This window comes from Lepidochelys olivacea, assembly GCF_965140295.1.
Source record: "Lepidochelys olivacea isolate rLepOli2 genome assembly, chromosome: 24".
Classification (NCBI taxonomy): domain Eukaryota; kingdom Metazoa; phylum Chordata; order Testudines; family Cheloniidae; genus Lepidochelys; species Lepidochelys olivacea.
Window position 1 is genome coordinate 1782634 of NC_140434.1, and position 27112 is coordinate 1809745.

At 67.1% G+C, this 27112-nt stretch overlaps 1 protein-coding gene across 5 annotated transcripts; it reads right to left on the minus strand.

The window, feature by feature from the left end:
- Positions 1-1782: 1782 nt before the first annotated feature.
- LOC311512754 (mothers against decapentaplegic homolog 4-like) lies at positions 1783-25643 on the minus strand. 5 transcript variants are annotated; one of them, XM_084614099.1, is made up of 12 exons: positions 25561-25643; positions 11106-11355; positions 7048-7222; positions 6603-6623; positions 6045-6272; positions 5529-5684; positions 5105-5257; positions 4743-4796; positions 4434-4617; positions 4179-4347; positions 3956-4094; positions 1783-3345 (listed from the first exon to the last, which is right to left on the minus strand). In XM_084614099.1, the coding sequence occupies exons 2-12, from the start codon at positions 11340-11342 to the stop codon at positions 3134-3136; spliced, it is 1728 nt and encodes a 575-aa protein (XP_084470225.1). In that variant the 5' UTR covers positions 11343-11355; positions 25561-25643; the 3' UTR covers positions 1783-3133. The 5 variants fall into 5 exon arrangements, with proteins under 5 accessions (XP_084470225.1, XP_084470223.1, XP_084470222.1 ...); XM_084614097.1 differs by lacking the exon at positions 25561-25643 and adding an exon at positions 18486-18860 and having other exon boundaries at positions 5529-5681; XM_084614096.1 differs by lacking the exon at positions 25561-25643 and adding an exon at positions 18486-18860.
- Between the last annotated feature and the right edge of the window lie 1469 nt (positions 25644-27112).

The window sequence follows — 27112 nt, forward strand, 5'->3', positions numbered from 1 at the left end:
GGCCAGGGAGGAGGGGTTTGGAGTGGAGGAGGGGGCTCAGGAGGTTTGGGTGCTGGATCATAGCTGGGGTTGGGATGTGGGTGTTCGGGGTGCGGGCCCCAGCTAGGCAGTACTTACTTCAGGCAGTTCCTGGTGGGCGACACAGTGGAGCTGAGGCAGGCTCCCTGCCTGCCCTGGTTCCCCACGGTTCCTGGAAGTGGCCGGCACGTCCAGCTCCTAGGCATAGGTGCAGCCAGGAGGCTCTGCGCACTGCCCTTGCCCGCAGGCACCGCCCCCACAGTGCTGATTGGCCGTGTTCCCGGCCAATGGGAGCTGCGCAACCAGCACTCAGGGCGGGGTCAGCGCACAGACCCCCGTGGCTGCCCCTGGACCTAGGAGCCGGACATGCTGTCCGCTTCTGGGAAACGCTCACAGGCATGGAGCCTGCCTTAGCCCTGCTGCGCTGCCAACTGGACTTTTAACGGCCCGCTGGCAACCCTAGGCCCCCTGCTTGCTACCTCCTAATGCTGGCCCTGCCTTTTATATGCAGGAAAAGTTGTGGCACAGGTGGGTTGTGCAGTTTTTATAGCATGTTGAGTGGGCGGGGGGCTAGGCAAGAAACCATAGCTGCCTGTGGGGCGCTGATGCACTAGCCGCCTGATCACATGCAGCACGGCCCCCAGCAGCTGTTGGGGGACAGGCCGGGGGTGTGTGCAGCCGGCAGGGCTCCTCGCGGCTGGGAGAGAGGCACAAACCTCCTGTGGCTGGAGGAGGGAAAACATTTCTGGAGCCTCTTCCCCAGGGGTTTTAAAGGCCTCGCGTCCCCGCTCCTGCCAGCTGGCCTTGTGCAGCACTGGCTGGCTCCAGGGCACGGCTGGTGCCGCTTTCCTTGCCCCAGGGCTGATCTGCCTGTTGGGGGCCATCCTCAGGCAGGAGTCAGAGACGCCTTCAGGCCCGGCAGCCTCCTTGCCTGGCCCCGCTGTAATATTTGCAGGCTGCATGGAATCGGGGAGCTTCCTGCAAACTGCAGAGAGCCAGTCCACAGCTCCAGCCCCCAACGGACCAGCCCCACGGCCCAGGGCTCTATACGCATCTGTCATGAGAGGACTGCGGATTCGGCCCAGCCTGGGGTCCGTCCTGTCAGACCCACTCTGCAGCCAAGCAGGACTGAAGGTAGACAGAGCAATGGCAGCCAGGGGCAGGAAGGGGGTGGCAGGTTTCAGGAGCCTGGCTCGCTCTGTGCTGCTGAGGAAAGGAGGCCACTGGCTGACATAGCAGAGTTAGCACAATTAGCCTTTGGAACTCTCTGCCACAAGCTCTCATTTAGGCCAAGGACTCAGCTGGATGCAGACAGTTTCATGGAGAACAGAAATATCCAGTTACACAAAATAACCCAGAGAAAAGCTCCTGTCTCAGGGTGTGAACCTGGCTCCAGCAGGTGACCCCACAGGGCAGGGGTCCTGCACTTCCCCCAACCAGCCGCTGGCATGGACAGGACACCAGGGCAGACGGCCCTAGGCTCTGCTCTGCTCCCATGGGACTGAGCCCAGGAATGGGACCCAGGCATCCTGTCTCCCTCTCTGCAGCATGACCCGAATACCTCACCTCCCTGCCCAGCTAGGCCGTGGCTCACTGGGAGCGGGGAGAGGGTGGTGGAGCAGCTGCTGGGACAGAGCTTCAAGAACAGAAAGCACCAGGTAACCAGGTCTGAGTCGCGGCCTCCGCTGCAGGGAAAGAAACCAGCTGATCTCCCCCTCCCACGCCCCAGCGCGCCCTGGCAGGAAGGAGCAGACATGAGACCAGTGCAAAAAACCCAGATCATTTAAATAACGATTAAAAAAGCCACATGAAGTGTCTGAATTCCAGCTCATGGAGGGCCCAGTGCATGGGAGGAAATCGGACCACTTACCCGGCTCCTTCCCCGAGCCTGGCCCGGGAGTGAGACGCTCCCCATGGTGCAAACCCAGCCGACCTCTGGCGCTCCTGGGAACGGCAGAGCCAATAAGCTGCACCTACAGAGCTGGCCACAACCATGTTCCCTGCAGCGGGCGAAGGGGGCCAGGCCCTGGCAGTGCCATGCTGGGATTTTTGGTACTTTTAGTTAGTTGTGGAGCACTACCAAATTCACAGTCCATTTTGGTCAATTTCACGGTTATAGGACTTAAAAAACCATCAATTTAATGATTTCAGCTATTTAAATCTGAAATTTCAGGGTGTTGTCATTGTCGGGGTCCTGACCCAAACAGGAGTTGCGGGGGGGGGGTCGCAAGGTTATTGTGGGGGGGTCGCAGTACTGTCACCCCGACTTCTGCGCTGCTGCCTGCAGGGCTGGGCCCTGGGTCAGCAGCTGCCGCTCTCCAGCCGCAACCCCCCCTACGATAACCTTGCGACGCCCCCCCCACCCCGCAACTCCTGATTGGGTCAGGACCCCATTTGAGAGACGCTGGTCTCCTCTGTGAAATCTGTATCGTCAGGGTAAAAGCACACCAAAGACCCAACTTCATGGGGGGAGACCAGATTTCACGGCCCGTGACGCATTTTTCATGGCTGTGAATTTGGTAGGGCCCTAGTTATTTGGCTTTTTATTACAAATTAAATTAAACCACCCCAAGAAGCGAGTGCGACCGGGAGGGGTTTCATAGGGAGGGAGAGTGGCCGCCCACAACCCGCTCCCTGCGGGGCACCACCTGGCCGAGTGCTGGGCAAAGGGGTGAGATGAAGCGGAGGGATGGGGTGGGTGGATGGAGCGGGGAAGGGGAGGATAAAACGTCACCGGCTCCTCGCCTCCTAGATCACAGAGATGGAAGAGACCCAGCAGGCTAGACAGTCCCTGGCCTGTCGGCGTGCCCACGCCCCCCGGTGCCACGTCTCCAGGGCGAGCCGTGGCAGAGCCCAGAGGGGACCAGCAGATCGGGGCAGTTGCTCCCTTGTTAAGAGTCTCGACAGAGCCCAGAGACTCCCTGAAGCCGGGGCTGGCTTGCTTTGGCTCCGGGGTGGCAGCCGGTTCAAGGCTCAGTGGGAGGGGCAGAATCGTGGGGGAGGGGCGAGTCCTGGCACCCCACATGGTAAGATAAGGCCCCACGGATGCTCATTGACTGAAGGCAGTGCCGGCCCTTTACGTCAGAGGCTGGAAGCCACCGTCCCGCCAGCCCCGCTAGTTGACGGGCCCCGGGTCGGCCATGGGCATGGTGTGCAGCACCTCGTCCAGCAGCTGCAGGGCCCGGTGCAGGTGCACCTCGATCCAGCAGGGGGTGTGCTTGATGCTCTGGCGGGGGTAGTCTGGCCCCCAGCCCTTGACGAAGCTCAGACGCAGGATGCAGAGACGCCGGAGGTCGTCCACCCCGATCCCGGCGGCAGCGGAGAGGCCTGGGGAGGGGGCAAAGGAGAGACAGGCAGGGCCGGAGTGCGGGGGACTCGGGCCCCTCCCCTACTGCTGGGACGTACCCGGGGGTCTTGGCTCCCAGCCATCAGACTCCACTCCCCTCCCAGAGCTGGGAAGAGAACCCAGGAGTCCTGGCTCCCCACCCCGCTCTCACCCGTCAGACCCCACTCCCCTCCCAGAGCTGGGAAGAGAACCCAGGAGTCCTGGCTCCCCGCCCCGCTCTCACCCGTCAGACCCCACTCCCCTCCCTGAGTTGGGAAGGGAACCCAGGAGTCCTGGCTCCCAGCCCCGCCCCGCCCCGCTCTCACCCGTCAGACCCCACTCCCCTTCCAGAGCTGGGAAGAGAACCCAGGAGTCCTGGCTCCCAGCCCCGCTCTCACCCGTCAGACCCCACTCCCCTCCCAGAGCTAGGAAGAGAACCCAGGAGTCCTGGCTCCCAGCCCCGCCCTCCACCACCCACTAGGCCCCCAGCTGCTCCCTTGTTCCCAGTGGCACCTCCCAGACCCATGGCCACGCAGCCCCCCGCCCGCTCTACCCCCGGCACACCCAGCTGCCAGACCCTCCCCCAGTCTGGACCGGGCCCCGGCCACTTACTAACAGCCGGCGCGATGCCGCCCACGGAGCCAGGCCCCGGGATGTTCCCCGCGACCGCCGCGGCCTGGGCCGTGGCCGCCGCTTGGGCCGTGGCCGCCTGCTGCTGCATCTGGCGGTGGCAATGCCGCAGGTCGAACACCTGGGGGGGCGAGAACGTCAGCGCCGAGCTGGATGCGGCAGAGCCCGGCGTGGCCAAAGGCTCTGTGCGCGCCCCCCCCCGTACCTTGATGTAGGCGCCGGGGTAGATCTTGTGCACGGCGTCGCCCGGGGCGCGCCCGGCCTCCCGGTCCAGGTAGTAGCTCTGCACGAAGACGGCGTGGTCGCTCAGGCAGCGCATCCAGACGTCGCCCTCGCCCCGGCACTCCAGCTGCACCCCCTTGCCGATGTGCAGCCTGCGGCACAGGAAGCCTGGCTCAGCCCGGCACCCGGGCGGGGGGGGGGCCGCCCTGCCCCCGCCCTGCCCCCGCCTCCCCCTCACCTGGCCCGCTCGCTGGCGTCCGTGCGGTGCACGTTGGAGAGCTGCCCCAGGCAGAAGCGGTCGCCCCCCGAGGGGTCCACGTAGCCGTCCACCGTCACCACGGGGCAGCTGGACGGCACCTTGAAGATCTCCCCGACCTGCACGTCCATCTCGAAGTAGGCGATGGAGCACCAGAACTCCGGACCTGCGGGGGGCAAAGGTCACGCAGGCGGGAGGCCTGGGGGGGGCAGGTGGGAGGCCTGGGGGGGGGCGGGGGGGCAGGCGGGAGGCCTGGGGGGGGCGGGGGGGATCCGTGGCTGCGTCACTTACCCGGGTGGCTGGAGACGGGCTGCTGGTAGGGGGCCGCGTTATGGTGCGGGGGCCCTGGGGGGGACAGAGAAGGGCTCGGTCAGGCAGGGCAGACAGGAGGGCAGGGGGAGCGGAGGCAGCTGGGGCTGGCCGGGGGGCAGGGCCTGAGCTTTGGTGCCGGGTTCCAGCCCCAGCAGGGCGCGTAGGTAACAGGCAGGCGAAGGGCTCTGCCCCCCCCCTTCGCTCCCTCCTCCCCAGGCGTGGCTGCGTTTCTCTCGCCGGGGGGGCTATGGAAATAGGGAGCGATTGGCTGCCGTGGACCGGGGCCAGGCTCACCCCCCCCCGTGCCCGCCCCCCAGCGCTCTGCCCCCCGCCCGACGTACAGTAGTGGTTGGGGTGATGGAGCGGGGGCTGCGGGTGGCTCCGTCCGTTCTGCTGCGGCGGTGGTGGAGGGGGCGGCGGGGGGGTGGGCTGTTGGCCCCCCAGGCTGGGGGTGTAGACCGCGGTGCTGCTGCCCGTCCAGCTGGCTGTCTTGCCTGAGAAGGGGGCAGAGAGTGAGGACCCCGCCCCATGCAGGAGAGCCCAATGCCCTGCCCCCCCCCGCCCGGGGACACCCCCCCTCTGTGCTGCACCCCTGAGATGGGGGAGGAATTTGGGGCACGCCCATGCCAGGCCCTTTCCAGCGATTCCTCTGCTGGCTGTGGGCAGTTCTGGGGTGGCCCCCCACCTCTGCCAACTGGAGTCGGCCAGCTGGTCCCCCTGCGCTGCGGCCAACCTGGGGGAGTTTGAGTGGAGCCCGGTACTCACTGTGGTAGGACTGCTTGGGGGGCATGGGGTAGCCGTTCTGCTGCGAGGCTGGTGGGGCCGGGGGTGGGGTGGGTGCCACGGGCTGGCGCGGGGAGGCGATCTGCTGCAGTCCCTCGCCGTGTGCCATGGACAGCAGGGGGCCCCCGGAGGCCACTGCTGGGGAGGCGGGGGGGAGAGAGACACCGATCACCCGGCTGCCGTCCCCCCAAACCTGCCCTAGTCCGCCCGAGATGGGGCCCCGGGGGCAAGGGCAAACAGCCCCCCCGCCTCATTCTCAGACTCGCCCCCCAATCCAGCCTGAGTGCCACCCGATGGGCAGGGGACCCCGTCACGGCCCTTCTGGGGTCTGTGCTTTTAACGCAGGGGGTGGGGGGCGCTTGGGACGCCCTCCGGGCTCCAGGCCAGTCCAGAGACAGAATCTGCTCCTCCCCACACTCCCCCCCGCCCCCCCAGCAGCTCCCTCCCAGCCCAGGGGCTCTCCCCGCCCTCCACAGAAGGGCCTGGCGCTGTACTCACCCGGGGGTGACATGGTCAGGGTGGGGTAGATGTTTACAGGGGCACGGGGGGGCTCGGGCAGCTGGAGGGGGGGCAGCGGCTGGCAGTAGGACTCAGCGGGGGGCATCCCCCGGGGGGGGTGCTTGGCCCCCGAGCCATGGTCGCTGGCGGGGGAGCCAAGCCCCGTGGGCACCTCCATCTGGACACAGTCATGGACAAACTCCTCCTTCACCAGGCGGGCAGGGGGTGCTGCAGTGGGGGGGAGAAACCATGGGGTCACTGCCTGCAGGGCTGGGGGTGACTGCCATCACGGGGCCCCCACAGCGTTACAAGGACGCGCAGCTCTCCACACACCCTGGGGCTCTGCTCCCTCCCCCCCCACAGGGCCCTGCTCCCCCCGATGTCACAGGGACCCCCAGCTCCACACCGCTGGGGCTCTGCCCTCCCCATGTCATAGGGGCACCCCAGACCCCCCCAGGAGAGACGCAGCCAGGGGTGGCATGTGGGGAGGCTCTGCAGGGACCTCCCAGCCCCCCTGGCAGTGACAGCCCCGGCCCAGCCCCACACCAGGCCCCTCACCTGTGTTCTGGATGCTCAGACCTGCAGCAGAGAGAGAAGGGCGCATTAGCCAGGTGTCAGGGGGAAGCCCGTGCACGACTTGGGGGCCAGCTGTGAACGGCCTGCCCCAGTGCAAGGGGCACGCGCTGCTCCAGGCCCTGTGGTGCCGTTCCCCCGGCTCCCTCCGCATGGTCGGGTGGGGACACCATGCACCCCAGCAGCACCGTGGGCTCCCACACTGCCAGAGCCCCCCACACCTGGCTCCCGGCTCCCCAGAGGGCTTGACATGAAAGGGGGGGATGTTCCCCCCAACCTCTGGGAGCTGCGCCACCCCCAACCCTGATACCCAGGTACCGAGAAGGCCCTGCCATGCCCACCCCGGACGGGCCCAGCCAGCCCGGTGCCCCCTGGCCCTGCATCCCCAGGGGCACGGGCTCCGTGCCAGGCCCCGCACCCAGCCGCTCACCCAGGCCTGGCGACACCACGCGCTCGTAGTGGTAAGGGTTCACGCAGACGCTGTCGTACTTGAGGTCGAAGGCGAACTGGCAGAACTTGACGTGCTTCAGCTCGTTCTTGTGCAGGTCGGGCCAGCGCCAGAGCCGGGCGTAGATCACATGGGGGAAGCCCTTCCGGCCGGCCACCTGGGTGGAGAGCCGGGGAGCCGGGCAGCCAGGACTCCTGGGTTCTAACCCAGCTCGGGGAGGGGGGTCTGGGGCTTAGGAGAGAGGGGCTGGGAGCCAGGACTCCTGGGATCTAACCTAGCTCTGGGAGGGGAGAGGGGTCTGGGGTGGGGGTTAGAGCAGAGGGGGCTGGGAGCCAGGACTCCTGGGTTCTATCCCTGGCTCTGGGAGGGGAGTGGAGTCTGGGGTGGGGGTTAGAGCAGCGGGGGCTGGGAGCCAGGACTCCTGGGTTCTATCCCTGGCTCTGGGAGGGGAGTGGGGTCTGGGGTGGGGGTTAGAGCAGCGGGGGCTGGGAGCCAGGACTCCTGGGTTCTATCCCTGGCTCTGGGAGGGGAGTGGGGTCTGGGGGGTTTAGAGCAGCGGGGGCTGGGAGCCAGGACTCCTGGGTTCTATCCCTGGCTCTGGGAGGGGAGTGGAGTCTGGGGGATTTAGAGCAGCGGGGGCTGGGAGCCAGGACTCCTGGGTTCTATCCCTGGCTCTGGGAGGGGAGTGGGGTCTGGGGTGGGGGTTAGAGCAGCGGGGGCTGGGAGCCAGGACTCCTGGGTTCTATCCCTGGCTCTGGGAGGGGAGTGGGGTCTGGGGGGTTTAGAGCAGCGGGGGCTGGGAGCCAGGACTCCTGGGTTCTATCCCTGGCTCTGGGAGGGGAGTGGAGTCTGGGGGATTTAGAGCAGCGGGGGCTGGGAGCCAGGACTCCTGGGTTCTATCCCTGGCTCTGGGAGGGGAGTGGGGTCTGGGGTGGGGGTTAGAGCAGCGGGGGCTGGGAGCCAGGACTCCTGGGTTCTATCCCTGGCTCTGGGAGGGGAGTGGGGTCTGGGGTGGGGGTTAGAGCAGCGGGGGCTGGGAGCCAGGACTCCTGGGTTCTATCCCTGGCTCTGGGATGTGGAACACCAAGATCCATGTTTTTCACTGGGGGCTAGATGCAGCCTCTGCCCCCGTATAGCCAGCAGTCTCGCAGCACCTGTGCCGAGGGGACCCTGGCGTCCTGCCTGTGGGCGATGGGGACAAGGTGGGGTGGAGGCCGGGCTGCTGGAGAACGGGCACCAGGGAGGAGAGACAGACCCCGGCGGATGGGACCATGCTCCCTCCCCACCCCCTTCGCCCCCCAGCACAGCCCCAGGGCCCCGCAGACACAGGCAGGAGCTGGGGCTGTGCAGCCCACTCCCCCCCCATCCGCTTCTCCAGACGTAATCGGACACCCCCCGCCCCCTAAGTCCTGCCCACCCCTTGCCCAGGCCTTTGTTTATCTATTGTGAGGACGTGTCAAAACCCATCCAGTCACAGGGCTGCGGTGGCGCCGTCCTGACCCCCCATCCCCATGGGGCCCCATCTCCACCGCAGAGCTCCCCCTCCCCCATCACCACTGCCCCCTGCAACCCCCCCATGCAGGGCCTCCCCCCCTGCAATTCTCCCCTGCAGCGCCCCCCCACACGACAGAGCTCCCCCTCTCCCATCACCACTGCCCCCTGCAACCCCCCCCGCAGGGCCCCTCCCCCACCACAGTGCTCCCCCCACAACCTCCCCCCCCCCGGCAGGGCCCCTCCCCCATCACAGAGCTCCCCCTGCAACCTCCCCCCCCCGGAGGGCCCCTCCCCCACCACAGAGCTCCCCCCGCAACCTCCCCCCCCCGCAGGGCCCCTCCCCCACCACAGAGCTCCCCCGCAACCTCCCCCACCGCAGGGCCCCTCCCCCACCACAGAGCTCCCCCTTCAACGCCCCTCCCCCCTGCAATCCTCCCCTGCACTGCCCCTCCCCCATCACTGCCCCCTGCAACCCCCCCTGCAGGGCCCCTCCCCCATCACTGCCCCCTGCAACCCCCCCTGCAGGGCCCCTCCCCCATCACCACTGCCCCCTGCAACCCCCCCTGCAGGGCCCCTCCCCCACCACAGAGCTCCCCCTGCAACCTCCCCCCCCGCAGGGCCCCTCCCCCCTGCAATCCTCCCCTGCAGTGCCCCTCCCCCATCACCACTGCCCCCCTGCAACCCCCCCCCCGCAGGGCTCCATCTCCACTACAGAGCTCCCCCTCCCCCATCACCACTGCCCCCCTGCAACCCCCCCGCAGTGCCCCCCCACACAACAGAGCTCCCCCTGCAACCTCCCCCCCACAGGGCCCCTCCCCCCTGCACTGCCCCTCCCCCATCACTGCCCCCCGCAACCCCCCCTGCAGTGCCCCTCCCCCACCACAGAGCTCCCCCTCCCCCATCATCACTGCCCCCTGTAACCCCCCCACAGGGCCCCTCCTCCATCACTGCCCCCTGCTACACCCCCCAACACACAGGGTCCCCTCCCCCATCAGAGCTCTCCCTCCCCTGTCACCACTGCCCCCTGCAACCCCCTTGCAGGGCCCCCTCCCCATCACAGAGCTGCCCCTCCCCCACCATTGCCCCCTCCTACACCTCCCCTAGGGCTCCCTCCCCCATTACAGAGCTCCCCCTTTGGCCCCTGCTACCCCCCTGCAGTGCCCCTCCCCTATCCAGAGCTCCCTCCTCCTCTGCCCCCTGCAACCCCCCCCCAGGAACCAGCCTCCCCAACCCACCACACCAAGTGCCCCCCTCCCCTGCTCCCACCTCCTACAAACAGCCGTGGCTCCCCCTCAACCCGACACCTCACAGAGCACCCCCCAGGGACCCCACCCCTCAGCCCCAGTCAGCAGAGGGGCTGCAGCTCCGCTGGGCCCGCAGCAGCCCCCTGCCCCCACCCCTCTGCCCCTGGGAGGGCACAGCACCTTGGCACCCTGCCCCCGGCAGAGCCACTAGGGGGCGCTGCTTAATGGGGCACAGCAACCCCACCCCACCCCACCCCACCCCAGGCTACAGAGCCCCTCCCCCCGGGGCCAAGAGGGGAAAACGGAGACAAGTCCCCCCCACACACCAGGGGAGCCCATCTGTACTGGGCGGGGGTCGGCAGTGCAGGGGGGGGGATGAGGGGTCTGCTTTGGGGCAGCCCATCTCTTCCGGAGGGGGGAAAACACCGGGGGGGAGGGGGGAAAGACTCCTGGGCCTCCCAGCTCAGCCGGTGCCTGGCTCCCATCGTGGGGTGGGGGGGCTGCCCCACATGAGCTTGGCCCACGGCTGCTGACTCCAGACTCCACCCCCCTCCTCCTGCTGCCTTTGATGCTGCCAGACAGTGACTCATCCCGGAAAGGGGGGGTCCGGCGCAGAGCCAGGGGAGGGGAGGGGGGCACCCGGAGCCAGCTGCTCACAGGGAGAGTGGCCTCCACCCGGCCCCAAGGCACCCCAGGGGCGCTCCCCCAGTGCCAGCCCCCTTCCTCCCCTCACCCCCCATCCCGCTCTCGGCCCCCTGCCCTCCCGGCTCCCAGGGGCCTCGACCCCCCGACCCTGAGAGCCAGTCACAAGAACCCAGGGCAAGCAAGCAAGAGGCCAGGCCCCCGCGCTGGTTTGGGGGGCACCGGTGGGGTAGCTGGGCGCCCAGACTCCTGGGTTGTTCTCCCCAGCTCTGGGTGGGGAGTAGAGTTTAGTGGGTTAGAGCAGGGGGGGCTGGGAGCCCGGACGCCTGGGTTCTCTCCCTGATTCTGTGAGAGGAGTAGAGTCTAGTGGGTTAGAGCAGGGGGGAGGGAGCCAGGACTCCTGGGTTCTCTCCCCGGCTCTGGGAGGGGAGTGGGGGCTGGTGGGTGAGAACAGGGCGGGCTGGGAGCCCGGACGCCTGGGTTCTCTCCCTGATTCTGTGAGAGGAGTAGAGTCTAGTGGGTTAGAGCAGGGGGGTGGGAGCCAGGACTCCTAGGATCTATCCCCAGATCTGGGAGGGGAGTGGGGTCTAGTGGTTGGGGGGGGGCTGGGCTCCCAGACTCCTGGGTTCTCTGCCCTCCCGGTGCGGGGAGCCCCCTCACCTGCAGCCGCCCATCCAGGGTGCGCTGGATGGTGACGCACTTGCTGGGGTGGGCGCCGTTGGTGGTGATGGCCGTGATGAGCGAGTCCAGCTCGTCCTTCTTCTCCTTCAGCTTCTTCACCAGGCTCTCGATCGCCCGCTTGGCGAAGGTCTCGTTCTCCCCGCCCTGCCGGTGGCACATCAGGCTGTGGACGATGCTCAGGCAGGCGTCGTTGCTGGTGGGGGCGTTCAGGGACATGGTGCCGCTCGGCCTGCAGAGACAGGGCAGGCGTCACCCCCCGGGCCCAGCACCGCCCGGCTCCGGGAGGGGACCGAGCAGCGGCCTGGGCGCCAGGACCACCGGGTAACATGCCGGTCTCAGCAGGCAGCCCCCCGACCCCACGGGCCCTGCCAGATACACGCCCGAGCCCTCCGGCGACGCGGCTGGGCCCAAGCCCTTGCCCGGGTCAGGCTACTGCAGTGCCGGAGAGGGCCCCGGGCCCCGAGGATGGGGGGAAAGGCTCCTAGCAGAGCCAGGAAACAGCCCCACTCCTCTGCTGAGCTTCAGCTCCCAGCGCCCCGGCTCTAGTGGGTAGAGGGGGTGGCTGGAGAATCAGGACTCCTGGGTTCCACTCCCAGATCTGCCTCACCGGGCCGCCCGAGCCCCCCAGTGCTGGAGCCTCCGGCCACGGCTGCCCTGTGCAGACGCTGCGGCTCCGCCCCCCCAGACAGAACGAGGGACACGCAACCCTCCCCGGGACCCTCCCCGACGCCCCAGGTAACTGCAGCGCCAGGGATCGGCTGCCTGATGTCCATCAACCGACTCCCAGCCCTGGGAGAGGGACGCAGGGAACTGGGGCAAAGGGGGCTTCCCAGCCCTGCCACAGCCCCATCCCACCAATGACCTTGGGCCCATCGCTGCACCTCTCTGGGGCTCAGTTTCCCCATAATGCTCCTTCCGTTCTCCCTCCCTGTATCTATTCACACTGCCAGCTCTTCTCGGCAGGGACGGTCTCACTCTGAGCCAACGCCATGCCCAGCCTGACCCCCCCGATCCTGGCGTCGGGTTGTGTGGTGCCTGGCCTGGGCCCCCAATCCCAGTGCAGGGTCTGCCCAGCACCCAGCCTGGCCAGGGCCCCGATCCCAGTGCAGGGTCTGCCCAGCACCCAGCCTGGCCTGGGCCCCCGATCCCAGTGCAGGGTCTGCCCAGCACCCAGCCTGGCCAGAGGCCCCGATCCCAGTGCAGGGTCTGCCCAGCACCCAGCCTGGCCAGAGGCCCCGATCCCAGTGCAGGGTCTGCCCAGCACCCAGCCTGGCCTGGGCCCCCGATCCCAGTGCAGGGTCTGCCCAGCACCCAGCCTGGCCAGAGGCCCCGATCCCAGTGCAGGGTCTGCCCAGCACCCAGCCTGGCCAGAGGCCCCGATCCCAGTGCAGGGTCTGCCCAGCACCTAGCCTGGCCAGGGGCCCCGATCCCAGTGCAGGGTCTGCCCAGCACCCAGCCTGGCCAGGGGCCCTGATCCCAGTGCAGGGTCTGCCCAGCACCCAGCCTGGCCAGGGCCCCGATCCCAGTGCAGGGTCTGCCCAGCACCCAGCCTGGCCAGGGGCCCCGATCCCAGTGCAGGGTCTGCCCAGCACCTAGCCTGGCCAGGGGCCCCGATCCCAGTGCAGGGTCTGCCCAGCACCCAGCCTGGCCAGGGCCCCGATCCCAGTGCAGGGTCTGCCCAGCACCCAGCCTGGCCAGAGGCCCCGATCCCAGTGCAGGGTCTGCCCAGCACCCAGCCTGGCCAGAGGCCCCGATCCCAGTGCAGGGTCTGCCCAGCACCCAGCCTGGCCAGAGGCCCCGATCCCAGTGCAGGGTCTGCCCAGCACCCAGCCTGGCCAGGGGCCCCCGATCCCAGTGCAGGGTCTGCCCAGCACCCAGCCTGGCCTGGGCCCCGATCCCAGTGCAGGGTCTGCCCAGCACCTAGCCTGGCCAGGGGCCCCGATCCCAGTGCAGGGTCTGCCCAGCACCTAGCCTGGCCAGGGGCCCCGATCCCAGTGCAGGGTCTGCCCAGCACCCAGCCTGGCCTGGGCCCCCGATCCCAGTGCAGGGTCTGCCCAGCACCCAGCCTGGCCTGGGCCCCGATCCCAGTGCAGGGTCTGCCCAGCACCCAGCCTGGCCTGGGCCCCCGATCCCAGTGCAGGGTCTGCCCAGCACCCAGCCTGGCCTGGGCCCCCGATCCCAGTGCAGGGTCTGCCCAGCACCCAGCCTGGCCAGAGGCCCCGATCCCAGTGCAGGGTCTGCCCAGCACCCAGCCTGGCCAGGGCCCCGATCCCAGTGCAGGGTCTGCCCAGCACCCAGCCTGGCCAGGGGCCCCGATCCCAGTGCAGGGTCTGCCCAGCACCTAGCCTGGCCAGGGGCCCCGATCCCAGTGCAGGGTCTGCCCAGCACCCAGCCTGGCCAGGGCCCCGATCCCAGTGCAGGGTCTGCCCAGCACCCAGCCTGGCCAGAGGCCCCGATCCCAGTGCAGGGTCTGCCCAGCACCCAGCCTGGCCAGAGGCCCCGATCCCAGTGCAGGGTCTGCCCAGCACCCAGCCTGGCCAGGGCCCCGATCCCAGTGCAGGGTCTGCCCAGCACCCAGCCTGGCCTGGGCCCCCGATCCCAGTGCAGGGTCTGCCCAGCACCCAGCCTGGCCTGGGCCCCCGATCCCAGTGCAGGGTCTGCCCAGCACCCAGCCTGGCCAGAGGCCCCGATCCCAGTGCAGGGTCTGCCCAGCACCCAGCCTGGCCTGGGCCCCCGATCCCAGTGCAGGGTCTGCCCAGCACCCAGCCTGGCCTGGGCCCCGATCCCAGTGCAGGGTCTGCCCAGCACCCAGCCTGGCCTGGGCCCCCGATCCCAGTGCAGGGTCTGCCCAGCACCCAGCCTGGCCTGGGCCCCCGATCCCAGTGCAGGGTCTGCCCAGCACCCAGCCTGGCCTGGGCCCCCGATCCCAGTGCAGGGTCTGCCCAGCACCCAGCCTGGCCAGGGGCCCCCGATCCCAGTGCAGGGTCTGCCCAGCACCCAGCCTGGCCTGGGCCCCCGATCCCAGTGCAGGGTCTGCCCAGCACCCAGCCTGGCCAGGGGCCCCTGATCCCAGTGCAGGGTCTGCCCAGCGCCCAGCCTGGCCAGGGGCCCCGATCCCAGTGCAGGGTCAGCCCAGCACCCAGCCTGGCTTGGTGGCCCGACCCCGGCCCAGGGTCTGTGTGGTGCCCGGCCTAGGCGGGGCCCACAAGACATTGCAGCCAGACAGATAACCATGAGCTGCGCTGGTGCTGGACGGCCACAGACAGACCCACGGATGGACAGGCCAACCTGCAGCAAAGCTAACCCCGGAGGCTGCAGACCAGCACAGTGCCCAGGCATCACACTGAGCCCACACTGGATCCTGCCTCTGGGGATGGAGCACCGGAGAGGCTGGATTTGCTGGGGCCCAGGAGAGGTCTCTGGCCCCGGCTCTCAGGAAAGGCTGTAAAGAATTAGGGAAAACAGGAGCAACCAGCCCCTCCTCACCAGTGCATCCAGCTCCGCAGGGAGACGCCGAGACGGGAATTAACCACATTAAAAGGGAGACTGGGTCTGCGGGGAAGGTCACGGGCGGGTCAGAGCTCACACAGCCTGACGGAGCGGATGGGGGGGGCGTCCCCCTACACAGGGATCGCACAGGGCGGGGGATCGGGTGGGTCCCAGCACTAGAGGATTGGCCCTGGCACCCACAGACAGACGGCCACGTACAGGGCTTGTCAGAGCATTTCCGGCACAGTGTGCCATGCAGTGGTTAGAGCAGGGGGCTAAGAGCTAGGACTCCTGGGTTCTCTGCCCAGCTGTGGGAGAAGAGTGGGGTCTAGTGGTTAGAGCAGCATGGGTGGGGGGCACTGGGAGCCCAGGCTCCTGGGTTCTATCCCCAGCTAGAGGGTGTGAGGCGACCCCCTTGTCCTGTCATGCAGAGGGCTCCCCACTGCTCTCGAGTGCTGGGCTGGGCACCCTGTGGGCACAAGGGGAACAGGGCAGAGAACCAGCCTGGCTGTGTGCGTGGCCAGGAGCATCTGGCCCTGCTGGGGGAAGTGGAGAGCACAAGGGTGCCCTGAACTAGGCAGAGCCCCCTGCATTTCAGTCCTGTGTCTTCCCTAACGAAGCAACGGCCTCGTTTCTCTGGGACACCGACTGGGGTGGGGGTGTCTCATCCCGTCCCAGCTCCATGCACTCACTTGGGACCCGAACGGGGGGTTCCGCAATCATCCCGGGACAGCAGCCAGAGCTCTGCTCCTCGGGGGCAGGACGGGGCCCCAGTGCTGCTGGTCACAAACGGGCCAAGCCCTGACGGGAAACCCGCCCCCCCATCCCCCCGGCAGGCATGCTCCGACGCCGGCCGCGCCGGGAGATCGCTCACCTCGGGCCGGAGTCGGCTCTGCCAAGCCCACCGCAGAACCCGTGCCGGGGCGCGAACGTGTGTGCGGTGCATGGAGCTGCTCGGCCGGGGGGAGGGCTGCGGGCGGGTGCAGACTAAACACAGCGAGCGGGGCCGGGGTGGGGGGAACGCGCTCGTTAACCCGTCACTCGCTCACTCCCGCCGGGCTCTCCCCCCCCCCGGGCCTTTCAGTGCCCGCGGCCCAGATTTAGGGTTTAAGAAGGAACGACCTCTTTCAGGGAGCCCCAAGGCTGAGACGCCCCGTCTCTTCTGCTGTGGGGGGGCACTTTTTATGTTTCTATTCTATTTGTCAGATGGGAATTTAAGCAGAAACCCCCCCCCCACGAAAAAAATCTCCCATTCCCAGCCCCTCTCCCGTCTGATAGACACACAGGGCTGGGAGTCGAGGTGGCCCAGCTGGACCCCTCCCCCCGGCTAACACAATCCCAGGGAAACAGAGGAACCCAGAGTGGGAAGACCCCCTTCCCCCCCAGCACAGCCACAGTCCAAGGGGACGGGTCTGGGGTTCCCAGGAGGCCCATTGAGGGTGAGGGGGGAAGGGCTCATTCATTCACTTGCCTGCACTGTCTGAGACACCTTCCCCCCGCACGGGACGCTCCCCAAGTGCCCGTCACACGTCCCCGGCCAGCTGGGCTGCTGAGGGCAGGGGGACGCCAGGGTCTGCGCTGATCCTGCCCAGCTCACGCAGGAGTCAAGGGCACAGACAGGCTGGCCTCCCCCACATCATCCATGCGCACCGGGAGCAAATCACACCCCCCTGAGACGCTGCATGGGCCCGGCAGCTGTGGTCCTGAGCCCTCAGACCCTCCCCAGCCTGGCGTAGGGTGGGCAACACAACAAAACAACACAAGGCCGGCTGGGCTGGGACCTGCAGACTGGAGTCTGAGTCCTGCTCTGCTACACACTCCCTGCATGGCCCTGGGCCACTCACTTAACCTCGCTGCGCCTCAGTTTCCCACCTGTTCTGTTCCACCTTCCCGGGCTGTACACTCATTGGCTGGGGGGCCATGTCTTGCTGTCGCTCTCTACTGCCCAGAAGCGGGCCCTGATCTTCGCCGGGGCGTCCCCCGCCCAGCACACACCACGCCATGCGTGTCCACAGCCTGATGGGTCCTGCCTATCCCCAGGTTTCACCTCACTTAGAAAAGGGGGGTGCTTACAAAATCCGACATCAAAACACAGAAGTGGCACAGAAGAGCGCTATGGCTGCACACTTGCTGACGGTCTCATGTACCACAGAGTTATAACATGAATCCCCGGGGACAGAAATCTTGTACTTACACTTCAGCGCACAGAGCCGTCTAAACAAGTCATGGTCTGTATGAAAGTTTAGCTTGTACTAACTTTGCTAGTGCTGTTCACGTAGCCTGTTGTGAAACCAGGCAAATCTCCAGCTGAGCTGACGTACCCCCTGGCAGATCCCGGCCTGCCCCAGGGGTACGTTTACCCGGGTTGAGAACCGCTGCCTTAAGCAAAGGGGTTTTGGAGCACTCAAGGGGCTGCTATAATTATTAGTTATTCCCACTACAGAAGCCCCAAGAGCGGGGTCCTCGCGTGCCATGTCCCAGCCCTGAGGATTTACAGTCTAGTCCAGCTGAATCGAATCCATTTCCCTTGGGCGTCCATATTCCAGCCAGAAAGACACCCCCCCACCCCAATATGCTCTGGAAATGCTTCCCCTGCCGACGTAATGCAGTCACCTCTCGGGAGGTGCAGCCGCCGCTCGGAACAGCCCACAGTCAGGGCAGGGAGGGACAGGGGAATGCAGTGGTTTTAGAGGGAATCCAGGGTGGGGGGAGAGGTCACACCCCAAGCATTTGGGACAAGGGCCTTGGGATCCTTTGCGACCGCGCAGGATCAGAACCTGGGTTTCCATCTGATCCGAGACACTGATGGGCAGGGAGAGAAGACCTCAGATGGAAACATCTCTTCACTGACCCGCCTCCCGCCAGGCCTCCGGAAGCCCCCACCTGAGTCTAGCCACCTGCTGCGCATGGGCCCACAGGGCCAGGAGGGACTGAGACGGGTGGGGGGCTCCTCACAGCTCTGCACCCTGGAGGAAGAGACTCCCCCACCTTCCCGGGCCCGGAGTCAGGAGGAAGCTAGCCCGGCGTGTGCAGTCAGAGTTGCCTGTAACACTCCAGCCCGGGCTGGTGCGTAACCCGCGGTGCCCCCTCCTGGAGGCGGAGAGCCTTACCCGGATCTAGGCGTCCCCACTGCCAATCAGGAGTGGTGACCCTATAAGCAATAGGGTGATGCCAGTTTGACACCAACGGGACAGGTGAATTAAGACTAAAAGTCCCCCCTTCCCCCAGGCATTGCACAGGGCCAGGCTGGGGAGAAAGGCCTGCAAACTACACAGCTTCTCAGAGAGGGGTTCCCCCCACAGCTCCTCAGTCTCTCCCCATCTGCACCCCTTTAACTGGCTCCTCCAGGCAGCCCAGCCCAGCCAGCCGACGTTCGCCGGCTGCCACGGCACGAGCCAGGGGCTGTGAAGGGGTTAATGCCTGGTGCTGGACAAACAAGGAGATGACTAAAGGCAGGGCTGACCCGCTGACCCGGGGAGCGAGAACAGCGAGGTTCCTTTGCCCCTTGGGTCCACCGCAGCTGCCAGGGCCCTGATCTGGCCAGCGGAGCCCCTGGGAGGGGTGATGCAGAGAGCCTGGGATCCCGGCCTCATTCGGCCACCGCTTCACCAGCACCACGGCAGAGCATCCCCAGCGGAGTGAGAACCTCGTTCCAGGGGCAGGCTGCCATCCCGCCATTTCACAGACAGGGAACGGAGGCTCAGAGATGGGCCATGCCCAAGGGCAGAGGAAGCCTGTGGAAGAGCCCAGGAGAGAACCCAGGAGTCCGGCTGCTAGGCCCAACCACCCATGGCCTGGGGGAAGAGAATATCAACCACGTGGCTTGAACCGTCCCTCCGGAGCAGATTGCTCGACTCAGCTGATACTTACCGGCCCCAATCCCAACCGCAGACGCCAGGCAGTAGACGCAGCTCCTTCAGGGGAGATGTGAGACTCGCCCCCCTGAATCGAGGCTGGGGGTGCAGTGGGGCCGGTGCGGGCTCAGCTTGCAGGGCGCGTCCCTGCCCGACGGGACGCGGGCAAGACGCAGAGGACGAAAGGGGGGAAGCGGGGAGAGAGGGTCCGGAGGGAACACGTGTCAGTGTGCGCGGGGGGATCATACCCCTGGTCCCGGGGGGCGGGTTCTGGGCCCCGAGCCGCCGTGGGGCATGCGGCACACGCCCTGCATAGGAGGCTCTTGGGCTGCTTAGCCCCGGGAATGCCACAGTGAGGGGTTTCCTGAGGAGTGTGGCTCAGCCACGCAGCACACAGCCCTGCCGCGCCAAGAGAGGGGGGAGTGTCTGGGTGCCGGGGGCCCCTCAGCGTCCGTGGCTCCAGACCCAGCCCAGCGGCCCCAGACACTCCCCAAAAGGAGTTTTGTTATTGTTCCGAGGCCGCCCTGCAGCTCTGAGTCACGGGCGGGCGCGACGCGCCCAGGCCCCGCTCCAGGCCCTGGGAAAATCCTTGGCCACGCAGCAGACATAACAAAACTTTAACCCTCGCTCGGCTCGACTTGTCCGAGACGGGAGCCGAAGTGTCCCAGCTCTCCCTCCCCCGGCCCCCCGCAGCTACTGAGGGCCCCCCGCACCCTAGCGCTACAAGTTCAGCTGGGCTGTTGTCTGCGGCTGGACTCCAGGGGGGTGCGCTGCTGGGTCCCACACCAAGGCTCGGGCCACCCCAGCTCCCAGCCAGGCTGCTGCCTGGGCTAAGGGACAAGCAGGAAAAGAAGCCCAATCTCTGCCACCGATCGGCTGCACAGCCTCAGGCCGGTCACGTCCCCCCCCCCGTTGTGCCTCAGTTTCCCCATCATCTAACCCCGGCCTAAGAACCACCTGGTCTCGAGCAAGCCCCAAGGTGCTGGCACCTCAGCGCTCGCCTGTCCCGGGAGAGGCGCATTCCGCACAAGCAGCAAGGCGAGCTGCGGGCATGCGGTCTCAGCCAGCCGGCACCCGCAGCCACCACAGCCTCCCGAGCGGCTTGTGGATCCATGCTTGGGGGGCTAGTCCCGAGGCGCTGGGGGGCGGGCGATGTGAGAGGGGGGCAGGGGAGGACTGCACACAAGCCAAGTGCTGCGTGGAGGGAAATGACGCGATGTGCGGTGCCCTGAAGGAGCTCTGTAAAACGGGGAGCCGACGCACCACGGGGCAGCACCCAGGGGCTACATCAGCACTGGCAGAGTCCTCCGACGGCACCAGGCCAGGGCTAAGTGCTGGCTCAGGCAAGAACTACCCAGGTTTCCCCCGCCTGGCACGGGGCAACCTCCAGAGCGCCAGCCCTCTCCGCTGCACTCTACCAGACCACGAACCTGCTGCTAAACTGCAGCCAGCCCCGGGGCAGACGGCATTCGCTGGGCGCCGGCCCGCAGAGACGCAGCACCACGGGCTGGAAGGGGAAGAGAAAGAAAAATCTTGTACCCGGCTGCAGCTGCAAAGGGGCTGAGCAAGGCGGGATGGAATTTCTCCAGCAGGAAATAGGTTAGGGCACCGGGGCCAACCCCTCGCTTCTCGGGAGACGCGCTGGGGGATCCCGGACACGCAGCTCAACGAACCGAGCGACTGCTACCGGGCCCCATTCCCTGCACCGCCTTGGGCCAGGACTGCCTGACAGGGGAGATCACCCCCGACCCAGCCCCCAACCCTCTCCCTGCACCCGCGAGGGGCCGGGTCAGCACAGACGGCTGGGGAGAGCGACCCCTACCAGCCCCCCCCCGCTCCCTGCAGCACAGCACAGCTCCCCCTGTTCCCTGGGGTCAGCGCCGGGGGGGGCACCACCCACCCCGCTCCCTGCAGCTCCCTTACGGGGACCCGAATCTCAGTGTGGGACAGGGCGTTAGAACAGCCTGGGCTCAGTGAGGGGGCCCCACGCTCTGATCCCACGGGCCCCGGCATTCAGAGCATCCCCCGAGTTGCCATGCTACGGCCTGCACGCCCCCCTGGGGTGACTGATGGCCCCTTGCCCACCATCCCCTGCCCAGTCACCCACTGGGCTTCTGCCCACAAGTGATGCACCTGAGACAGTGCCCCGGGGGACCCCAGCTGTCGGCACTGCTCCAGGAAGGAGACGCTTCCCAGCTCCCCTCCTCGCCCAGCACCCTGCCAATGCAACTCCCCCATCCAGAGCTTCCACCCTAACCCCCCCAGCCCCAGCCCCAGCCCTGGGAACTGGGCCATCCCTCCTGCTCCGCCAGCGAGCCTATGGTGGGGATTCGGGGAGGGGGACCCCCAGTTCTGACACAGCAGGAGGGACGTGAGCTAAGTCAGTGCCCAGCCATTCGCTAGCCACAGCCGCCCCTCATCTCCCTTCCACAAATGTGTAAACTGAGGCACAGAGCAGGGCAGGGACCTGTCAAGGCTGCAGAGCGAGGCCTTGTCTGTGCTGGGTAGTTCACCGGAAGAAGCTGCTCCGCGTGTGCTGGGGGGACGCTCCTGTTCCGGAACGGGGGGCCCTTTGTCGCTGCAGCGTGCTCCCCAGCACGGACGAGCCAGCTGCAGCCTACACAGGCCGACACAGGGGCCTTGTCTAGATGGGGGATCAAGGGCAGCTACCCCCTCGGGACTAATTAGCACCTTCTAAAACTCAGACAAAGCGGCTGGCCAGCAGCCCCCGTCGAGCTGCCCCAGTTAACCTGCGGGGGAGCTTCCCTGTGCCTCGGCCTCGGCCCACGCGGCTGGGACTCCGGCCTGGCCGAAGCCCGAGTCAGTGCCGGAGCCAGGGTCCCAACACAGGCATTTCCAGCCCCACTCTGACCTGACCACGGCCCAGCCCCAGGGGAGCAGGGGCACAGTGCAGATCCGACAGGACTGAGCCCTTCAGCCCTGCTCCCAGCGAGCCCAGGATGGGCCCCGAGGGCCGAGCTCCCATCCGCGGCTCCCCAGGCCAGGACTCCGATGTCTCCGCGGGGAAGCTCCCGCTCGAGGGCCTTCCGCGCTCCGATGCTGGGCTTTGTAGGAGACGCCGGCTTCTGCTGCAGACGCAGCCTTCGCCCAGGACCTGGCACCGCACCGTCAAGGGTTTGAACCTCTCCCGCAGCGCTATTCCCTGCTCTCCGAGGGCACCCAGGCAAAGGGGCCCGGGCACCAGGGCTTTGCAAGCTGCCACTGCACGTCAAGGAATCCTCTGGCCAGGGAGGCCAGGGTTGGCCCGGGCCCCAGCCCAGAGCAACAGCCCCGTCCGTCCCCAGCGTGACTGGCCGGTGCCCCGGGGTCCACAGCAGACACATTAGGCAGCAGAGCTCCTGTTTCGCCCCCATCAAAGTTTCCTGGCTGGATCCTGCCGTATCGATTGTCTGGAAGACGCCAGGTGAGAGCCCACCCCAACCGGGCAGGGAAGATCAGCCCGGAAAAGCAAAAATCCATGCTCAGGAGCGACTCGGAACCTGCCGAGCAAACGGCTGCCAGGCCAGCGGCCTGGCCAGCACCAGCTGCTCTCTCCCTGGGGGCCTATCTTGCCCCCCACTGGAACGAGCCCCTCGCACTCACTACGGCAGAGCCCCAAAGCATGGGGCAGATGAAGTGACTTCACCCAGCAGGGCAGTGGTGGGATCGAACCCAGGGCTCCCAATGCCAACTCCTGAGCCCTGATCCCTGGGCCACATGCTTCGGAGACAGGAACTCCTGAGTCACGGGCTCACCCGCCCAGCGACCCTGCCCACCCGTTCGGGGCTGGTGGATTAACGCGTGGGTTTCTAGAGGTCACCGGCCAAGCTGCAGGTGCTCCCGTTAGCCACGTCAATGCCAGACCCCTTTCTGAATCCTGCTCAGCCCTCTGGCTTGGTGACACCATGTGGCAATGAGTTCCCCTGGCCCATCGTCCACTGGGTGAACATTAAAAGCTTCATGATTAGCTCCAGGGCTTGCTTCCGCAGAGATTTCCTTCAAATGACTGCAGCACTCGCTCCTTCCACGGCACGAGCTAGGTCAGATTTACACCAAACCCCGGCGATGGGGAGAGAATTGATCCCAGACAATGAGGGAATCCAAGAGGGATCTGCTGCTGCGCTCTGCCGGCCCCAGCTTCCCCATTGTATCCACTCCACACGTCTCATCACACTACCTCAGACGATGCTGGGATTATCCCCCTGTTTTACACATGGGGAAACCGAGGCACAAGCCTGTTCTGGCCAACCCCCCACAGACGCTTTGCAATTGTAACAGTTTTCCAAGGAAGGGATTTTAAACAAAGAGTCCACCCATGAGCAGGAGCTGCCAGATCGGATCAGAACCGGGGCCCACCTAGCCCAGTATCCTGTCTCTGACCGCGGCAGAGAAAGGGGCCCGATCCCTGCAGTGATGGGATACCCAGCCCCCAGGGATCACAGCCTGACGCAGGACGGAAGGGGTGTTCCACGCACAACACCCCCAGTGAACCCCCTCCAAACCGCTCAGCCCCATCCCGGTCGGGTTTGCAAGTGGCAGCAGAGGGAGGGGGGCAGGTTCCCAGCCGGTCCTACCCTGCCCCAAAATATCAGAATGCCAGAGGATGGATCATCCCGGCCGGGGGCCAGGAAGGCCGACCCCGTAAACCATGCGCTCTCTGTGCCAGCCCTGCAAGGGTGGGACCTCGGGTCCCACGGCTGCCCTGGGCCAGGCATGGAGGAGAATCAGAACTCTGCGTTCAGCTGGGCCCGTCCCCCCTCGCCCCGACAGGGACTGGACCCCCCAGCCCCAGCGTGACCCACAGGTCATGGCATTGCCGCGCGGGGCTTTTGCCCTAGCTGAGGGGACTTGGCTCAGGGCTTTACACAAACCTGTCAGGGCTCATTCTCCCCCCGCACCAGGATATCAACACTGCAATGCAACCCCCCCCACCCCCCAGCTCGTCCCTCTGTCTCTGCCCAGACACACGGACCCTCCCTGCTCCCCCCCACAGCAGAAGGAAAACAACTGGCCAGGTCCTTCACCTGGGAGCCCTCTTGTTTACTGCTGTGACCCCCCCAACCCCCTTATCCTGTTGGCTCACTCCCAGCTGATCCCAAGGGCAAAGGGACAGGCACAGGGCTGGGGGGGATACCATGCAGCCCCCCAGTGTCTCAGGATGAGCTGGTGGTTCACACACACTCCAACCCCTGCAGGTCCTGTGGGGAGGGGGGGCAGGGAGGGGAAACCAAGACACCCCCACCTTTTTGAACAGTGAACCCTAATACCCTTCCCCAAGGGGGGCCCCACACTTTATGCCTTGACTCACTTGAAGGGAGGGGAGGGGGACAGGGGGACAGCCTGTGGGGGGGGGGAACCAAGCTGCTCCTGACGCAGCTCAACTTCTGGAACTTTATGTGCCCCCCCTTTCCCCAAAGTGACCCAGACACCCTCCCGCCATGGGCCCCTGGCTACTTTGCCCCTCCCGGGAGTGGGGTCTGTCAGGTACCTGGTAGTGAAGCCTGCTGCCCTGTCCCTTTCCAGGGGGGTGGTGACAGGGGACAGGCTGGGCTCCAGCAGCCCGGGAAGTGGGTGTTTCCCCCTGTTTACAGGCAGTGAGCTGGCAGGAGGAGAAGAGGACTTGGGACTGTCCCTAGGGTTGCCCCGCCAGAGAAAGCCAGCTCTTGGGGGACACTTCTGGGCCAGTGGGGAAGGAGATCCAGGGCCGAGAGAGCCACGCTGCACCTGGGCCAGTGGAGAGGGAGGGATCCAGGTGCCCCATTGATAGCTGGTAAGGGGAAGTGGACCCGTGTGTGTGTGTGTGGGGAGGGGGGGATCCAGGCTCTGGAGGCTGCATTGTACTTGGGCTGGTTTTGGGGTGCAGTACACCCGAGGAGCTGGCAAGGGCTGAAGTTCTATGGTACGTGGGCTCGGTGTGGAGTGCGTTACACTTTGGGGGGAGTTGCAGAGCTGGGGGTTGCATCGTATGCAGGATGGGATTGGGGGTGTATGACCCCTGGGGGAGGGGTGGGCTGGATTGGGCGTGCATTAAGACACCTGGGGGGAGCAGGGCTGGGAGCTGCATGGTAAGAGGGCTGGGTTTGGGGGTTCATTCAATCTCTGTGTGGGATGCATTAGTGTAGTGATGGGGGAGGGTCTGGGTTTCAGCCGTGATGTACCAGGGCTGGCCTGGGGGAGGGGGCAGAGCTGGAGTCTGCATTGATCCTAGGCTGTGTGTGTTTGGGCGGCGGTAGGAGTAAACTGCCCCTTGAAGGGAGTGGGCGGGGGGGGGTAGATCTGGGGGGTCCCTGCCCCGGGGGCGGGGTAGATCTGGGGGGGTCCCTGCCCCGGAGGTGGGTGGAGCAGATCTGGGGGTCCCTGCCCCGGGGGCGGGGTAGATCTGGGGGGTCCCTGCCCCGGAGGTGGGTGGGGCAGATCTGGGGGGTCCCTGCCCCGGGGGCGGGGTAGATCTGGGGGGGTCCCTGCCCCGGAGGTGGGTGGAGCAGATCTGGGGGTCCCTGCCCCGGGGGCGGGGTAGATCTGGGGGGTCCCTGCCCCGGAGGTGGGTGGGGCAGATCTGGGGGGTCCCTGCCCCGGGGGCGGGGTAGATCTGGGGGGGTCCCTGCCCCGGAGGTGGGTGGAGCAGATCTGGGGGCCCCTGCCCCGGGGGCGGGGTAGATCTGGGGGGTCCCTGCCCCAGAGGTGGGTGGGGCAGATCTGGGGGGGTCCCTGCCCCGGGGGCGGGGTAGATCTGGGGGGTCCCTGCCCCGGGGGTGGGTGGGGCAGATCTGGGGGGTCCCTGTCCTGGGGGCGGGGTAGATCTGGGGGGTCCCTGCCCCGGGGGTGGGTGGGGCAGATCTGGGGGCCCCTGCCCCGGGGGCGGGGTAGATCTGGGGGGTCCCTGCCCCAGAGGTGGGTGGGGCAGATCTGGGGGGGTCCCTGCCCCGGGGGCGGGGTAGATCTGGGGGGTCCCTGCCCCAGGGGTGGGTGGGGCAGATCTGGGGGGTCCCTGCCCCGGGAGGGGGCAGATCTGGGGGCGCGCGGCCCGGGGGGAGGAGGTCCCGGCCTGGGGGGGCTGTCGGGCGCCGGGCCGGGCCGGGCCGGGTACTCACCGCCGCCCCGTCTCGCCTCACGCCGGCGCCCGCCGCATCCCCCCGGCTGCGCCCCCGGCCCGGCCCCGCTTCGCAACTTGTTCGCTACAATAACAAAAGGAGAAGCCGGAGCGCGTGAGGCGCTGGAGCCCGGCAGCCAATGGGAGGCGCCGTGACGGGAGGTCGCCCGGCTCCCGGCCAATAGCGACCCACCTACCATAGCGAGCCGGGGCTGCTGCCAGCTCCCCAGACTGACACATTTCTCAGCCCGCCCCACGCCGGGCTGGGCCCCAGGGGGGGCTGCAAGGGGCGGGCAGCGGGGGGCAGAGAGCAGATGCCTCTGGGCTGTGGGGGGCAGGCTCTGGAGCTGAGCGGGGGGCAGTGAGAGGGGCTAGCAGCAGGGCTGGGGGGCAGTGAGTGGGGCTAGCAGCAGGGCTGGGGGGCAGTGAGAGGGGCAAGCAGCAGGGCTGGGGGGCAGTGAGTGGGGCTAGCAGCAGGGCTGAGGGGCAGTGAGAGGGGCAAGCAGCAGGGCTGGGGGGCAGTGAGTGAGGCTAGCAGCAGGGCTGGGGGGCAAGCAGCAGGGCTGGGGGGGGCAGTGAGTGGGGCAAGCAGCAGGGCTGGGGGACAGTGAGTGGGGCTAGCAGCAGGGCTGAGGGGCTAGCAGCAGGGCTGGGGGGCAGTGAGTGGGGCTAGCAGCAGGGCTGAGGGGCAGTGAGAGGGGTTAGCAGCAGGGCTGGGGGGCAGTGAGTGAGGCTAGCAGCAGGGCTGGGGGGCAAGCAGCAGGGCTGGGGGGGCAGTGAGTGGGGCAAGCAGCAGGGCTGGGGGGCAGTGAGTGGGGCTAGCAGCAGGGCTGAGGGGCTAGCAGCAGGGCTGGGGGGCAGTGAGTGGGGCTAGTAGCAGGGCTGGGGGGGCAGGCTCTGGAGCTGAGAAGGGGGGCAGTGAGAGGGGCTAGCAGCACGGCTAGGGGGGCAGTGAGAGGGGCTAGCAGCAGGGCTGGGGGGGCAGTGAATGAGGCTAGCAGCAGGGCTGGTGGGCAAGCAGCAGGGCTGGGGGGCAGTGAGTGGGGCTAGCAGCAGGGCTGAGGGGCAAGCAGCAGGGCTGGGGGGCAGTGAGAGGGGCTAGCAGCAGGGCTGGGCGGGGGACCCAGGGTAAGGCAGGGGGAACCCAGGATCTGGAGCTGGACAGGGGGGCATGCAGCAAGGCTGGATGGGGGAGAGACCCCGCATCTGGGGCAGGGCTGCAGAGAGCAGCTGAAGGTTGCACTGGAGGGGACTGAGGCCGGGGCACCCAGATCAGGAGAGGGGCCACTTGCAGAACCATGGGGGAAAGCAGCAGTTTGTAGCTGCCTGGCTCTAGCACCTGCTGGTCACCTTTCCACCTGGCCCCGGAGCCGGAGCCGGAATGGTCTTCACGCGGCAGGACCCTCCTCCTTGCTCCCTGCAGAGCTGGCAACACCTGGGCTGTTCCAAAGCCCCAGCAGACCAGAGGGACCCTAACAACAGTGGGGTTTAGTCCAGATTTCGACCCAAAAGGCTGAGAGGGGAAGGGAGAGCAGCAGGGAGCCCAAGGGGGT

What these genes read in the sequence shown, in the direction of transcription:
- LOC311512754 (XM_084614096.1), bottom strand. Translation starts at nt 18,715, where the DNA reads ATGATCCCCCCGCGCACACTGACACGTGTTCCCTCCGGACCCTCTCTC. An exon ending in CGTGGTGTCGCCAGGCCTGG is followed by an intron (nt 6,624 to 7,047) that starts GTGAGCGGCTGG and finishes TCTCTGCTGCAG; the next exon opens with GTCTGAGCATCCAGAACACA. An exon ending in ACCCCGGCGCCTACATCAAG is followed by an intron (nt 4,095 to 4,178) that starts GTACGGGGGGGG and finishes TCGCCCCCCCAG; the next exon opens with GTGTTCGACCTGCGGCATTG.